The sequence below is a fragment of the Sorex araneus genome, chromosome 4 (genome assembly GCF_027595985.1).
Source record: "Sorex araneus isolate mSorAra2 chromosome 4, mSorAra2.pri, whole genome shotgun sequence".
In the NCBI taxonomy this organism is placed as follows: Eukaryota; Metazoa; Chordata; class Mammalia; order Eulipotyphla; family Soricidae; genus Sorex; species Sorex araneus.
Window position 1 is genome coordinate 62,218,468 of NC_073305.1, and position 15,801 is coordinate 62,234,268.

Consider the following 15,801-nt stretch of genomic DNA (forward strand, 5'->3'; position numbering starts at 1 on the left):
TCCACTACTGCTCTGTGGGGCAGGTACTTTGCTCCATGACCTCACCTAAATTCACAGGTCTGAGAAACAGCTTATCACAAAGACTTTCTCTTGGCACAAATACATCTATGAGTACCACAAGTAGACAAGAGATACTTCACTTTCTTTGGTTCAACAATCTTTGCGACAATTATGATTTGCTTATTTGTTTCCCTTAGAAAAGATAGCTGGGATCATTTTTACAAAGGTATTAAATTAAGATTCCTAGACATCTCACCTTGAGTTCATAATTACTTTGGCCTTCACAAAAGGTTAGTTATTTTTAACTGAGGGCTCCTTGATAAAAAGATATTTCACAAAAACAGCTTCAAGTTGGAAGGAAATGTAAAGAGCAAACAGAAAGAGAAACGGCTCTCACCTGGGTTGCCTGGGGTGCTTTGAACTCAAACTGAGATTCCGGCTTTGGTTTGGCAGTATTCCTGCCAAAGTGAGAGAAACAAATGTGTTAAGCGCAACTCATGGGGAACTGAGAAAGAGTTCAGGGTGAATATTATCGTGTCAGGAGTTACTTCCCTCCCCCCTTCCCCCCCTCCCGGCCAAAACCAATGAAAGAAAACAAAGCCACTTCAGACCTGGTCTCCTGGGCCCCGGGCTGAGAGGGGGTGTGCGTAGTGGTGATGGTGGCGATCTTCTCCGCATTGGTCAGCAGAGTGGCATTCGAAGACTCTGCAAGGTAAGACAGGGCATAATGGAGTGAGGGCACCAGGAAAGGCATCACTAGAAAGGAGGTATTTAGAAGCCCCATATCTAAATGACAAACTTGGCTTCTTGGCCACCATTGCTAACAGTATGGTCTATATTTCTAAGTAATTAAGAATGAATTCAATAAAGACCATTCAACGATGTTCTATCATGTGATCCCTAATATCCCCATCATACCTCTCTCCCCCCATAAGTCAGATCCACAAATAGTCTCTCAAGAAAATACTATTTTAAGGGTGGGAGAGATACTACAGAGGTTAAGGCACTTGTGTAGCATGTGACTATGGCCACAATACTGGTTTGAAATCTGGCACTTGAATTCTGGTTACTTGAGCACCCTGATGTATGGCCCTGAGAGTGTGGTGCCCCTTCTTCTCCCCCCGCCAAAAAAAAAAAAAACAGGAAAAGAAAAGAAAAGTTATCAGTCAGGTATATGTCTTGTATTTCTCTCATCACTTAAGGGTGGCAGTTCCATGGTAATACTGCACCACACCAGAATAATTACCCAGAATTTCACAGGCTGATTATAAATGTCTATGCTAACATTTCCTATGATTTATCAGGTATGTTTAGTGAGTCTGCTTGGTTTTTTTCATGTGAATATTAAACTCAGAAGTGTGATAGCATCTTGTTAAATACTCGCATATACAACATTTACTTTCTTTTCCATTGCTTTTAATGAAGCACATCTGAAAATGTGGGATTCTTGACAGATCTCATTTAGTATCACTCATTTAAAATGAATTTTAAAACTTGCATGAGAGCCAGGGTTTGTAAACATAAGTGGTATAAATCATGAAGCCATCCTAATGTAATGAATATGATTATATTCTTATGTAAATTGACTTTCTTCTCCACTAACCACATTCATGAGCAACTTCATTAATCTCTAGAAATTTAGAGGTCCAGAATTTGAAAATACTCATGATTGTGTCTATACACTACACATCAATATATGTACATTAAAATTTAAGCATCCATATAGTAGTGGCTATAGAATCTTTTTACTACTTTTTTATCATTAAGATAAAGGCATTAAGATGAAGGCAGATTATAAACAACTAATTTAACTTTTTAAATTGTCTTTAGAATTTGGCATACATTTTCTAATTAATAAGATGCTAAATGTGGTGCAAGGACCTATGATCATTCTGCAAATCCCCATTTAATTCAGTGTGCCAAGATGCCTAGAAATTTCCAGGAATCCTATAATAGAGGACACATAGTTATGTTTATTTAACACATGTATCTTACCCGTCAAGTACTTGGTGGTCTAAGTTTCAATGGGAAAAAATGTTAAGTTTTCTAAACTAGAATACTGAGGCTACAGACTGAGAAACAGTAGTGGATAAAGATACAGATTTCGAGATACAGACATGAATTCAAATCCCCTTCTCCTTCACTCTCCATTCATTAATTGTGTTTCATTTTCCTCATCTGATAAAAGGGGATGATGACAATAATACCTTTCTCATGGATAAAAATATATATATGAAGTGCTGTGTAAGGCATCTGACATACCCAGTAAGCACTCAGGGGACATTTACTGCAGCTATAGCCCAGACTGCCACTACCTATTATTTGTAATTGTGAGAACTTGTATAAGGTCTTCGAATTCTCTACAAAATGATCAAGCTAAAATATGAGTTTAGCAGTGTATGCTCCAGCTCTAAAATCCATGATTCATAGAGCTAAGTCAGTCAATCAGTCAGAAAATGTAAGGAGCTCAAGTGAACTGCAATGTGAATCCTATTCATGCATTAGGACATTTCCGACAAACTGTCAGATGTTTCCAGGGATTCTGAGGGGAAAGAAAAGGAACTTCTATAGTCATTCAGGTGGGATGTCATGGGTGCGTCAGAGAGAAGTGTTTGTGCATACGTTTGTCTTCCCAGTAATTCTGCAGAGCCTTTAGAATGGCTCTGGAAAGGCCTTCAGGCAAGCAGCTTCTCCAGCCATTCTGGAAGCAGCGGAGCAGAAGGGTGAGATCAGATTCTAAAGTGAGGCTATCTGTACTGCACACCATAATAAGAGAGAGAAAAAGAAAGAGAGTGGTGGTGGGGGGGGGAGAGGAAGAGGGAAGGGAAGGAAAGGGGAAGGGGGCAGAGAGAGAGAGAGAGAGAGAGAGAGAGAGAGAGAGAGAGAGAGAGAGACTGGTGAAGGAACTGATGACTGAAACCCAATTGTGAATAAGTTTGTGCCTGTGTATCTCACAGTGATTCAATTACAAAAAAAAAAAATTTAAAAAATAAAAAATTCAAGCTATCTGACTCTGTGGCCAAGCCCCACACTGTACTGGTCTGCACTTAAGCAGAATTACTCAATCTCTTAATGCTTTTCATATGTGGGCATGGGGGATCACAGAAGGATCTAGGAAATCAGTGCCCCGTTGCCCCAGAAACTATCTGAAGAAAGTGGGACTAAACGACAGCACTGCCTGTCCACATGATTTGGCAGAACTTTCATAACACCTATATTGGTCCTTCAAAAACTTCAGATTGCTCATTGTAATTAATTTTATGGAGAACTCTCTGGGAAATCACAAGATTGTTCAGACCACAGGGAAATCATAATCAGGATACCAAAAAGAACGTTTCCTTGTAATTAAAGTGATTATAATTACTGAATTGAGCAGAGGTTCCCCCTTTAGAGTTCTTGTGTGTTTTTGTTAGCCAGAGTTTTCCTGGCAGATCACATCCTATTCTCAAACAAGTTTTATATTTCCACTGCTTTGATGATAAGAGATAATCATTCACTATACATATAAATAGACTTCTTTTATTAATTTCCCTATCCTTTATTTGCTATTTTTCCCATTTAAATTTATATGCAAATCTTTCTTGGGTTGAAGCTTAACTCTAAGCATCTTTAAAATTAATTTTAATATGCAAATGTCTATTTGAACTAACTGAATGGCCCTCTTCAGCTGTTTTTTCTTAATCTATGAGCAACCACCATTTACTGATCATGGACAAAGTTCCACTAACTGTGCTATAATCATTACCATATGGGCAGTTTTCTTTAATTCCTACACTCAGTGAAATCACTGCAATAATTACCTACATTTTACATATGGTGCCACTGAGGCCACCTGTAGGTAGCATGTCCAACATCAGACAGTCAGCAAATGGTGGTACAGGAAATTAAACTTAAGGCCTGGCTTTGAGTATTACGTGTTTGTAAGGAATTATGCCTCAGCATCCAAGAGATACTATCTAATTGATGCATTCTACTCAAAGAAGCAAAGCTTTATGTTACTGCATAGATGATACAGTCACTAGGCAGTGTCATATATTAACATTTTAAAAAGACCCTAGTTTGACTTTTAGATTCCATGGGCTATCTTCAGAACACTAAATAACTTTTAGCATGTTCTATATTTGCACAATCTATTTATTTTTATTTTATTTTTTTTGCTTTATGGGTCACACCTGGCAATACAGAGGGGTTACTCCTGGCTCTGCATTCAGGAATCACCACTGGCGGTGCTCAGAGGACCATATGAGATGCTGGGAATCGAACCCGGGTCAGCTGCATGCAAGGCAAATGCCCTACCCGCTGTACTATTACTCCAGTCCCAACACAATCTATTTTATTTTATTTATTTTATTTTATTTTTTTGCTTTTTGGGTCACACCCGCATATGCACAGGAATTACTCCTGGCTCATGCACTCAGGAATTACTCCTGGCAGTGCTCAGGGGACCCTATGGGATGCTGGAAATTGAATCCAGGTCAGATGCATACAAGGCAAATACCCTGCCCACTGTGCTCCAGCCCCTGCACAACCCATTTTTTTTTAATTTTAAAAAAGTAACAAAATAAATAAAATAACAGTAGTTTTAATGAAAAAATATTTTGCAGGGTGCCAAAACTCAAATTCAGGGTCTGGTACATAAAAAGATATGTTTTACCACAAACCTACACCCCCAGTTCTCTCCTTTTAACTCTTAACTTTTAACTCTTGATTTGGAATTAAACCAAGATCATATGTGATGAAATTCTTTTACAGCTTTTTAAAATACAGAGATGAATCTCATTCTCACTAATTGATAACTCTATCCCAAAGAAAATTTTAATCATATTTTAACACCCACCCACACACATAAAGCTGTCAGTCATAGTGCGCTCTGGTAAATATATTATGAAGGAGTGTCAATCGAAGTTAGGTGAATGAATTGATCATTTTAATGATAAATCCTGAAAGTACACATCCTTTATTAAAGTGTTTATATCTGCTTTAGCTCTCCCAGGGGAAAGAAAATGGATATTATACGCTTTCTATATCAATTCTGTAGCAATAAAAGCATATTCTAGTTCTGAAGGCACTATCACAGTGCTGTTCTAAATAAAGAATTAACCTCTGACAGAAGCTACTGTTAGGTTTCATCACATCTCAGTCACAAATGATTACAATTCTAACCTTGCTCTCGTCTGAAATCCTTAGCTTCCCTTACAGACACCCCATGACAAAGCAAGCAAACCGACAAAGGATACATGCATTTCTCTCATAAATATTTTAATGCATAAATACCTATACATAAAAATCTAAGAGAGCTGTTTGAAAACATTTTTCCTTGTAAAAGTTTGGAGACTTTTAATGTGTATGGTTGTACTTTTCCTTTTCCTTTCCCTTCAGTACATGCTATCATATACACAGAACCTTCTATTAATATACTTAGACTATTCTTATTTGGGGGAGTTGATCAAATTAATATGAGAACTTATGTTTCATTGAATGTTGGGGGAATAAAATACCTCCTAATAAGTCTCAGAAAATTTCATTTTGATTGGGTTTAAGTGGGAAACACATTTGCTGACCCAAGTTCTGAGCCAGGAGTGGCTGCTGAGCGCTGTGCTGGCCTGACTTCCTCCGAAGAGCAAGGGAGGCCAGAACTCGGGCGACGCAGGACACCAGGGTTTCTAGGGGCAATGCTTCTGCGGGGCTGCTGAGCTTAGCTTAGTGCTGACGGTGACAGCTCCGAGGCCAAGAGCAGACTGGGTTTCGACTGCCACCTGCCTCCAGGTGTAAACTTACACTATTCTAAGACTTTATCCAGGAAATACCAACAAATGCGATACCAAGCACCCATTCCAATAAGTGATTGAAAGCAAATACTTTGAATCAGTGATTGAAGTTCAAACTTAAGAACACATTTTTTTTTGGCTTGTTGGGTCACACCCAGCGATGCTCAGGGGTTACTCCTGGTTTTGCACTCAGGAATTACTCCTGGCAGTGTTTGGGGGACCATATGGGATGCCAGGGATCGAACCGCGTGCAAGGCCAACCCAGGTCGGCCGCGTGCAAGGCAAATGCCCTACCCGCTGTGCTATTGCTCCAGCCCCTTAAGAACACATTTTAAACAGATCATTTTAATTTTAAATACACTTTGCGGGGCACTGGAGAAAATAGAGATAGCTCTCATCTAGTGCTCAGCGGCCGGCCTGGTTGGATGGTTGAATACCCCGGCCCCAGGATGATGATCTGTTTGAACTCTGTGGTGCCAGGAACCACTGGGCTCTACTGGCAGCGGCTGAGGAGCCTCCAGGGTCACACCTGGCAGTGTTGGGGGTAAGGGAACAGAGAAGTATATGACACATGGGTTCAAAGTCAGGTCCCGGTCCAAGCAAAACACTTCCCTGTAACCACTGAGCTATCTCCTAGGCCCTTATCATTTATTTATAAGCTCATGAATATTTATTTTCATCATCTTGAACTTGATTCACACTGATGGTTCCACGTTAGCCTGGCTTGGTCAGCATAAGTCCAGCTTCTACGAAAGTCTCACTCATCCTCAGATTTCACAGATTTTTATTTCTTTGTTTGAGGGCCACACCAAGTGGTGCTTGGGGCTCCTGTGAGTACATGGTTGGGGGACTAGGATGTATCTGGAATTGAAACTAAGGGTCATGCACAAAAAAGAATGCTCTCCAGTCCCTCACCTGGCATTTTCACATAACACAAAAGGGAAGAAGCATGTGTGCTTGGACTTGCTAGATTTCCAGATTCAGTAAGCTGAGCTATTCCATGAGCTGTTCTGTGCTATTACACTTTTATTATTCCTTATCACATTTTCTCACAAATTTTTTCACAGGACAGAAAACTCAAATCTCTAGATGCAACTGTGCAAGACCTGTGCAGGCAGACTTTCTCAAAACATAGGATGCTGGACCAAAGGGTGTGTGTGTGTGTGTGTGGGTGGGTGGGTGCTTCAGTTGGAAGAGGGAGATGGGAGAAAAGGAGGGAGGGGGAAATGAGAATGGGAAAGAGAGAAGAGAGAAAGGAAAGCAAGAACAAAGAGAAAGCGAGGGGGAGGAGTGTAAGGAGGAGGAAGAGTGTGACAGGACAGGGAGAGGGAGGAAGGAGCTGGAAGAAACAGAGGGAGGGAAACAATAGATTGAGAAAAGTGAAGCCCAAGAAGAATGAAGTAACCAATGACAAGAGCCATACGAGTTGTATGAGCCTTATAAAGAAGTGGATCTGGAGTGGGTTCCAAGCACTGGGCAAAACCAGTGCATCTTCTTGAAGTGCCATTGAGGGTTTCTGAGAATAGTTCTCTGAATAAGATGGATTTCTAAGAACTTAGAAATCATTTTTTTTTTTTGGTTTTTGGGTCACAGCTGGCGATGCACAGGGGGTTACTCCTGGCTCTGCACTCAGGATTTACCCCTGGCGGTGCTCAGGGGACCATATGGGATGCTGGGATTAGAACCCGGGTCGGCCGCGTGCAAGGCAAACACCCTACCCGCTGTGCTATCGCTCCAGCCCCTAGAAATCATTTTTGAAAAGCCTCAGTCCCAACTAGGGGTGGTGCTTAGGGGTTGAGCGTGTGCCTCATGAAGCCTAGGTTCCATCCCTGCCCACCTCCCACCCCAAGAAACTCCACTCTCCTTGTGAGGACTGCAAAAACTGCCTTAGGGTTACGTGATGAACTGTAAAGGAAAGATGTAAAGGAACCAGAGGACTTGAACACAGAGAAAGCATCCCGGCCCCCCATTTCAACCCTAACATTTAAAAGAGTTTCGCCAGAGAGTAATATAGTCAGCAAGGTGCACGGTGCTTGCCTCGCACATGTTCGACACAGGTTCAATGCCTGGCATCCCATATGGTCTCATGAGCCCCACCAACTGGAACTAGGAGTAAGCCCTGACCACAGCCGGGAGGTGGCTCAAAAACAAAAAAAACAACCCCCCCCCAACACACTTTTTAGAAGATTAGATTCTGAATGATTTTCTTTTCATCAGTTTTAGTAAGTCACTTTCTGACTCAAGGCATTTGCAAAATTCTTCTGGACTGTCCCAATGTCTCCCCAGCAGTCAAATTCCCCTGCTGTAATGCTAACTTTCAAGATGGCACTTCCATGCTGCATTTAAAACACACACATCACAACCATCTACCAGATCTGATTTCATGTGCCTGACCTTGGAAGATTACAAAATAGTTAATAAAGAATTTTATTATCATTGCAACAAATTCCTAAAATATCCTGGGAAGAAATATCATTCTCAGCAGCATATCAGTCCTTATCTAGATTATAGCAGCTTCAATGTTTACTTTGTTGGTAATCAAGATAGTGTGATGTCTATCTGAATTTCATATTTAAGTATTGACATTTAAACATATGTATTTACTGACAACTATAGATAATCCATCTCACATTACAGTTTTTAGTTTCCAAGTTTTCAAAAAATATTTTCTCTTGCACTTTATTAAAATGTGAACACCTAGAATATGCATGATAAAGTAAAAGTTGCTTCTGTATATGTACACCTTTATTCTAAACTCTTAGCAACCGAGGATTGCTTACTTCCTTTTCTGGACATTCTCACTACCACATTAAGGACGATTAAGACTTAGAAAGTCAATTACTGTGTCTAGTTCTTATGAATTAGTTTTTTGAAATTTCTCCATGACATGGATATATCTGTCTACCTACAGAGAAATATACATATATTACATGTGGTTCTCTTACCCATTTCTCAGTTTTTCTAGCGTCCTTCATCCTTTTCATCAGAAATCTATATTCTATAATCTTGTGGTCTCTTTTGCAGGCATAATAGCCTTCCAGAGTGTTGAACTTGTGGAATGTTCACCACACCAGATGGTAAATTACCAACCATATACTTGAGACTGGCTGAAATAGATCATTATTCAAACACCTATTTTTCTCTTCCACATTTGATATGGAATATCTTTGCTACAGAGAGAGTTCTCAATTCTTGAAACCAAAAACTTTCAAATATTTTTTGTTTGCTTTTGGGATAACTTTCTCTGAAAGAACTGTCTATACCACTGATATTTGAAACTAATTAAGGCTTACTTTCTAACAATTAGCATATAAGTATTCCAATTAATAACTAATATTCAGACATTTAATTTTCTTATCTTACAGTTCAATAGCATAGAATTTATTATATTTTTTTATTGAGGTATCATAATGACATAGAATTTTTATGACACTAATTCCATAAACTACTATTTTCCTTTTGAGAAATGTGTATTTGATTTTAGAGCATTATAGCAGGCAAGGAAACAAAGGCACTGAAACTGTTTGGCATATGTATCACTTTCCTTCCAAGGGTAAAATCTACTAAGAATGAAGCCAATGTTTAGAATTTTCTGAGGGTCAGAGAGATAGTACAATGGTGCGAAGGCACTTGCCTTGCATGTGGCAAAGCCCTGAGCATTGCCAAATGTGGCCTTCAAACAAAAAATATAATTCTCAAGAATTTATTAGTATATTAATATTTTAATTAAATATGAGTAATAAAACAAGGTCTGATGCTTTTTTGCTGGATAAGTTTTTATTGTGGGGGGCTTTCTTTTTGGTCATGGGGGTGGGTCACACCTGGAAATGCTCAGGGGTTACTCCTGGCTCTGCACTCAGGAATCACTCCAAGAGGGCTTAGAAGGCCTAAAAATATGGAGATTTTTGACTGGGGATGTGGCTCAACAGTAGAGCACATACCTTGCACATGTGATGCCCTAGGTTTGACCTCAAGCACTAAATAAAATAATTATTTTATCTATAAGTAAATAATTTAACAACAAATTAAGTAGGATCAAATTCTCATCTATATATATAAAAAACTACCCCCCCCAAAAAAAAGACCTTATGAGTGCTAAAGAGATAATAGAGTGGATAAGATGCTTGCTTTGCACACAGCCAACCAGGGTTCAACTCCTGGCACCAAACATGGTCCCCTGAACATCACTGCAAGTGAACTCTGAGCACAGAGCCAGGAGTAACCCCTGAACAAAATATCTTTGATATTGATAGATTCACTTATCCTAGAAAAACAGCAGCACTATTGTTTCTGCACTGTTGTTATGCAGGCTTTATTACTATATTACATAATAACATTTTAATGATCATCACAAAACCATGAAATAACTATCAGATTGAATATCGGAGAAACTTTAGCATCTGTATAATTTTCAAGCAAAGGGCACCCAAACTCAAATAAATTGGGGAAAGGTAAAGACTTTCTTGAGACATTTCTATACTTGGTAAGATAAGGCCTCAGGGCTAGATAATTTAAATATAGAGAGTGAGGTAAGGTTTTCTGACAATGGCTTCATGTGTGTTCAGTTAGAGATGGGTAAGGCTGCTCCTAACACTATTCATTACTTAAACACTAATGATAGAGAGAGACCAAGATACAGACAGAGATAGACACAATTTATATACTTTACCATCCCCGGGGATGATGCGGAGGGTAACTGTGTTTCCTGCTTCCTTGATTAGGTTGACAATGTCTGAATGGGACTTGTTGGTGATGGAACATCCATTTACTGCCAAGATCCGGTCTCCTACTTTCAGCTTGCCACATCGGTCAGCAGGGCTCCCCTCAATAATCCGACCTATTTTGTGAGGCATAGCCACACATGCATTGCCTGCTTTGATAGTGAGTTTCAATTTTTTAAATTACGTGGGAATATAGTAAAGAGAGGAGAAAAAGGGTTGAAAAGGGAAAGAGAAGGTTAAGTGTTAATTAATTAAAGCATTAAGCAAATGTTATTAAAGGAGAGCTCTGCATTGCTGGTCAAAACATTGGCAATATTCAGGGTGTCAATACACAAAATTACTGCCCTGAAATAATAATTCATTGTTGCAGTCCTTTCCTGATTCAAATGAGGGGAAAATCCCAGCTTCCCTCCTTAAATCAATTACAAAATTTGGGATGTTTAGTAACTTCAAAGATTCTCATGAGCCCCAAAATAAATTGCCATTTGCTTATTTTAGGACTGCAAATGTGAAACCAAGAACTGGGGTGGATGCTTTTATGCATTCTGTGTTCATGTCACTTCATTTTTGCCAGCTGTTGTTTAAGCTTCTGCCAATGTTTTGTTCTTTCTCCATTTAGAAAAATAATCACTGGGCGTCTGTTGAAGCCTAAGAGTCTGCTAGCACCAAAAATTCAATCTGAAAACACCTAATGCACAAACACTTAGATTTTCTGCCTTCTATCCAGGATGATGAAAGCTTTAGGGAAAAAAAGGCATAATTACAAAAGAGGAGTCCAAAAAGCACCCAACCTTGACACTTATTTTTTTCTTTTAGTAACCTCTACTCAATCAGTCCATCTCGTGGGCTTTCAGGGTTGGGTCTGAATGGCTCATTAGCTCTAATATGATCCTCTGTCTTTATAAAAAATATTTTTCATATTCCCCTCATTTCAAAGGAATATGAAAATCCAGTACCTACTCAGCCTGAGGACAGTTATCCAAACCTCGGTTCAAATCATTTCTGAACCCCTTTTCCTTTGATCATTTTCTTTCTCATTATCAGTTACCATACATCGACAATATGAAAAACCAGAAAAGAAGACAAAGGCTTATTGTGAATACATCACAACCCACTGCTAACTTCTAGAGGCAAGAAACTGGCTTTGAAGCCTGACAGAGGGGTTTTAGCTAATCATATGTTGAATTTTAAAGTTCCTGATGCATATTCACTTATTTTGGGAATTTGTCTATCTGGGACTACTAACAGTTATGCAGTTGAATCACCTATGGGAAAAAGTGACAAAATAACATGAAATACTTCAAAATTAATTGAGCAGTCTTTTACTGTAATTTGATATGAAGAGAAAGTATATGGGAAATGATCTATAATTCCTCTGAATCTCAGCATATTGCCTTAGTTTGTACAACTGGATGTAATGTCAAGGTCAGAGAATTGAAAAAAAAAGTTGAATCATCTTTTGGAACCATAGTAGGTGTGATGGAAAGCTTCTACAATCAAATTCAAGTCTTGATTAAGTTTAGCCCATCTCCAAAACAATTCTCATGAGGAAGGTGTCACATAGCAAATATGAGGAAAGCTCTGCATAGCTCGGAACAGAAGTCTCATGCAAGGGATTAGGGAAAGTTTAATTGTTCACTGTAAGAGCCAGAGGAAAACAATCAAAGACCAAACTGTGAGGACATCCAATATTGTTCAGTAACACATCGTCTCCCACTGACATATCCGCTGTTTCATTCCAGAAAGTGAAACTGAGAATTCTGAAACCCTGAGAAAATCACAGGTTACGTGAGGACAAATTGTGGATTGGAAGAAATAACTTGGGATTTCTGCCCTCTACCATCTGCCTTTCTCTTGAGTGGAAATTAAACAGAGAAGGCTCCAAAACTAATTTAAAGTAAAAAACAAACAAACAAACAAAACCCCTGTATCCTGCAAGATGTCATGGCATCCATGCTTGACACGCTATGGTAACTTTAGTACTATAGCTCACAGAAGCAGTTAGCAGTGGGAACTGGTTATTACAGCCACACATACACAGACAGGCAGACACCCTTTCTCCTAGAATAAACCTTGTGGGAAATGTCTTAGCAGGAAAGCACACTGAGATGAAATGGAGGCATGTTCAACCACATCAGAAAACTAAAGGAATGGGTGTCAACTAGCAAGAAACTGGTCATCTCTCCTTGAGGACAAGTCATTTGGGGAGAGAGCAAAGGTAATTTTCTAGACTCATATTGGCCCATCCTTATTTCCCATCATATTCCCTGAAAACAAATGTGCTTGGGTAATAACAAATGGCCTTTTGTCAATGAGGAAGATGTATTGCTTTGGGAATACGTATTTAATCCATTCTAATGGGAAACAGATTCAGAGATCAGTAGTTCCTGGAGTCATCTGGGTCCCTATTTGTCTTTTTCAGGGCACCCAGGAGAGTTAACCTTCTGAAAGGCGAGAACTGCATTTCTCCATAATACTCTGCTCAAAGTCCCACCATCTGAATGAGGACAGGAAAAAATCATCCTTGCTAAGATTTCAAGGGCAGTGAAGACAAATGGCTCTTAAATTTTAACCAGACAACTATACAAATACCACCCAAAACTGAGGGAAAAAAAAAAAAGTTCAGGTATTCAGGTAGGAATAAAGGCACACATAAGGTAGGAAGGTCATTTTGTGTGATTCTTTTACTCCTTATACCGTTATTTTCCCCTGGGCATTTTTAAAAATAGACATATGCTTCTTTTCAGAAGCTCTTAGCCCTTCCGAGGCGACTGCTCTCAACGCTACCCTCCTTTTTCGGCTGAGACCTTCCCACACCGCGTTCCGACCGGGGGCTGCGTCGCCAACTTTAGCCGAACTTAACATCAGCCGAAAGGTGCAAGGGGGTGGGAACATACACAGAAAATGGGATGTTAAGAGGTAAGGGCGGTGGAGCCAACTTTCAGGAGCTTCCAAATAGACTCCGTCCTCAGTGAGGGCTTTTGTCCCCCGAAATGACGCACGGAGGCATTTCTGCAGGTGAGAACTCTGCCGCCTTGCACAGACCGGGCCCTGCGCGCCCAGGCGCGCCCGGGGAGCCGCGGGGCGCGCACTCACCGAAGGTCGTGCCTGCCTCGGGCCGGCTCACCGACGACACGATGACGAAGCCGAAGCCCTCGTTCTCCCCGCGCCGGATCTCCACGTCGTAGGGCTGCACCACGGCGCTCACCACGCCGCTGCCGCCGCCGCCGCCGCTGCCGATGCCGCTGGTGCTGCCGCTGCCCGAGCTCACGGTGTTGAGCGAGTTCTGGCTGCCCTGCGGCGTGCGCTTCTCCTCCGTCAGCGACGCCGGCTGGTTGCTGCTGTGATGCGAGGAGGCCGGCGACGGCACCTCGTTCTCGGCCTTGGGGACTGCACCGGAGAGATGCGCGGCTCAGGCACGCGGCCCTCTGGCCCCGCATCCTGCCCTGCCACCCGCCCGCCCTCCCTGCCACGGCCCAGGCTGCCAGGCAGATCTCAGAAACACGGGGCTGGCCCAAAGGGCTTCGTGGAGAGGCACGGACGGGTCAGCATCTCCTGGCACTGGTTCTACAGAAAAACGCCAACCAAATGGTACCCCACCCCCTCAACCCGGGTGTCATTCACAACTTAGATTTCGAAGATGTATTCAGATGGTCCCTTCTCCCAAATCACGTTTCTGCTCAGTTTTCCAAACAGTCTGGCTTTGGACTTTCCCATCCGGGAAGAGGCATTAACTTGACTGTACCATAGAGGATACGGGATTAGTCTCAAGGACAAAAGTAAACCAATTTCTTTTCCTAGCATTTAGCTATGAAGTGTCCCAGTGATCATAACACCCAACAAACTAGCCTCCTTCAGAATTTCAGGATAGTTTTTATTTCTTGGGGGAGGAGGTGGCTACCACGCAGCTCCAGTGGGCCCAGGGACCACTCCCAGTGGGCCCATCAGTTCTCTGAGGAGGGTGTGGCAGGGCATGTAATGCAGGGGACTGAAGTTTGGGTCTCATTCTGAATGCAAGGCATGCCCTCAACCTCTTGAGCTAGTACTCAGAACTTCAGTTTTACTGAATTCTGATTCTGTATTTTGTCAGATGACAAGGTAAAAGCACTCCTAAATCATGAAAACTGTAGAAAGAATGAACTTAAGTTCACATCAAAACCAGTGGGTACTCAGGTTTGGGATACATCTACATTTACTCCTGAGGGCTTCTCTTTTGGATATGTGTGTGTGTGTGTGTGTGTGTGTGTGTGTGTGTGTGTGTGTGTGTTTGGTGGTAAAGCCTACATCACCTTAAAACCATTCTTAAGCAAACAGTTCAGTGACATTAAACTCAACCACACTATTTTGCAACCATCACTGCCATCCATCTCTAGAACTTTTCCTAGACTAACATTCTGTGCCCATTATATACATGAACCATCTCTTCCTCCTAGCCCCTAGCTACCAATATTGCACTTTGTGTCCATGCACTTGAGAACTCTACAATCCTTGCTTTCTGACTAGCTGAGTTCACTTTGTTTAAAATGCTTTCCAGATGTCTCTGACCTGTATTAATAAAACCCCAAATATTTAAGATGGCAAAAACCAATCTGAAATAAACAAATGTTGCATTGTTTTATTAAGTTTTTGCTTTGTTTTATTTTTGTGTCACAGCTGGTGGTGCTCAGGGCCAACTACTGGCTCTGTGCTCACTCCTGGTGGTGCTCAGGGGACCATGTAGAGTCAGCTGCATGCAAGGCAGCACCTAAACCTCTGTGCTACCTTTCTGATCTCACTCTATTCTTTTTCATTTTGATCAGTGGAATAAAAAATTTGAGCTTATCTCAAAAGCCATTCTTATCAGACAGGTACTGAGGATTCTAGAGACAAAATCCATGACTGATTAGTACGGTCTCCCATGATTGCAGAAAGTAGGATTTTAAACTGGGATTTGGAATATTAATCCCATGCTAAATTTCTCACCATTATAGGACATACTGTTGCTGTTGGCACAAGCTACCAGCTAAGATGCCTCCCTCATATTAAAATTATGGTGAACTCTTAATATTTTGTCATGCTTTGGTAATCCAGTGGTTGAACCATTTAAAGAGCCTCTTCTGCCTTCCAGATTCTGACTTCCATTCAAGGTGGAGACTAAAAATATGAACAACCAGTATGTGTGCTTTCAGGAAGCTGAGGTAAACAGAAAGGATAGGCACTTATGCAATATGCTGTCCCCAAACGGTAGATTCTGTCTTATAAGTAAAAGATAACTCACAAAATGGCAAGCAGGGAATGCTAAAGTCTTAAAGGAGCTGGGGGAAGTAAAGAAT

At 40.9% G+C, this 15,801-nt stretch overlaps 1 protein-coding gene across 14 annotated transcripts in view; it reads right to left on the reverse strand.

Annotated features, from left to right (window-relative positions):
• Positions 1 to 15,801, reverse strand: part of MAGI1 (membrane associated guanylate kinase, WW and PDZ domain containing 1) — a 754,097-nt gene that overhangs the window by 10,652 nt on the left and 727,644 nt on the right. For 7 of the 14 annotated variants that reach the window (XM_055137091.1, XM_055137090.1, XM_055137088.1 and 4 more), the window contains exons 17-20: positions 13,586 to 13,879; positions 10,438 to 10,641; positions 612 to 705; positions 398 to 458 (exon numbers count right to left, since the gene is read on the reverse strand). In XM_055137091.1, the coding sequence (XP_054993066.1) occupies positions 398 to 458; positions 612 to 705; positions 10,438 to 10,641; positions 13,586 to 13,879 (653 nt within the window). The remainder of the gene's footprint in view (positions 1 to 397; positions 459 to 611; positions 706 to 10,437; positions 10,642 to 13,585; positions 13,880 to 15,801) is intronic. The other 7 variants (XM_055137099.1, XM_055137089.1, XM_055137100.1 and 4 more) reach the window with 3 other exon arrangements.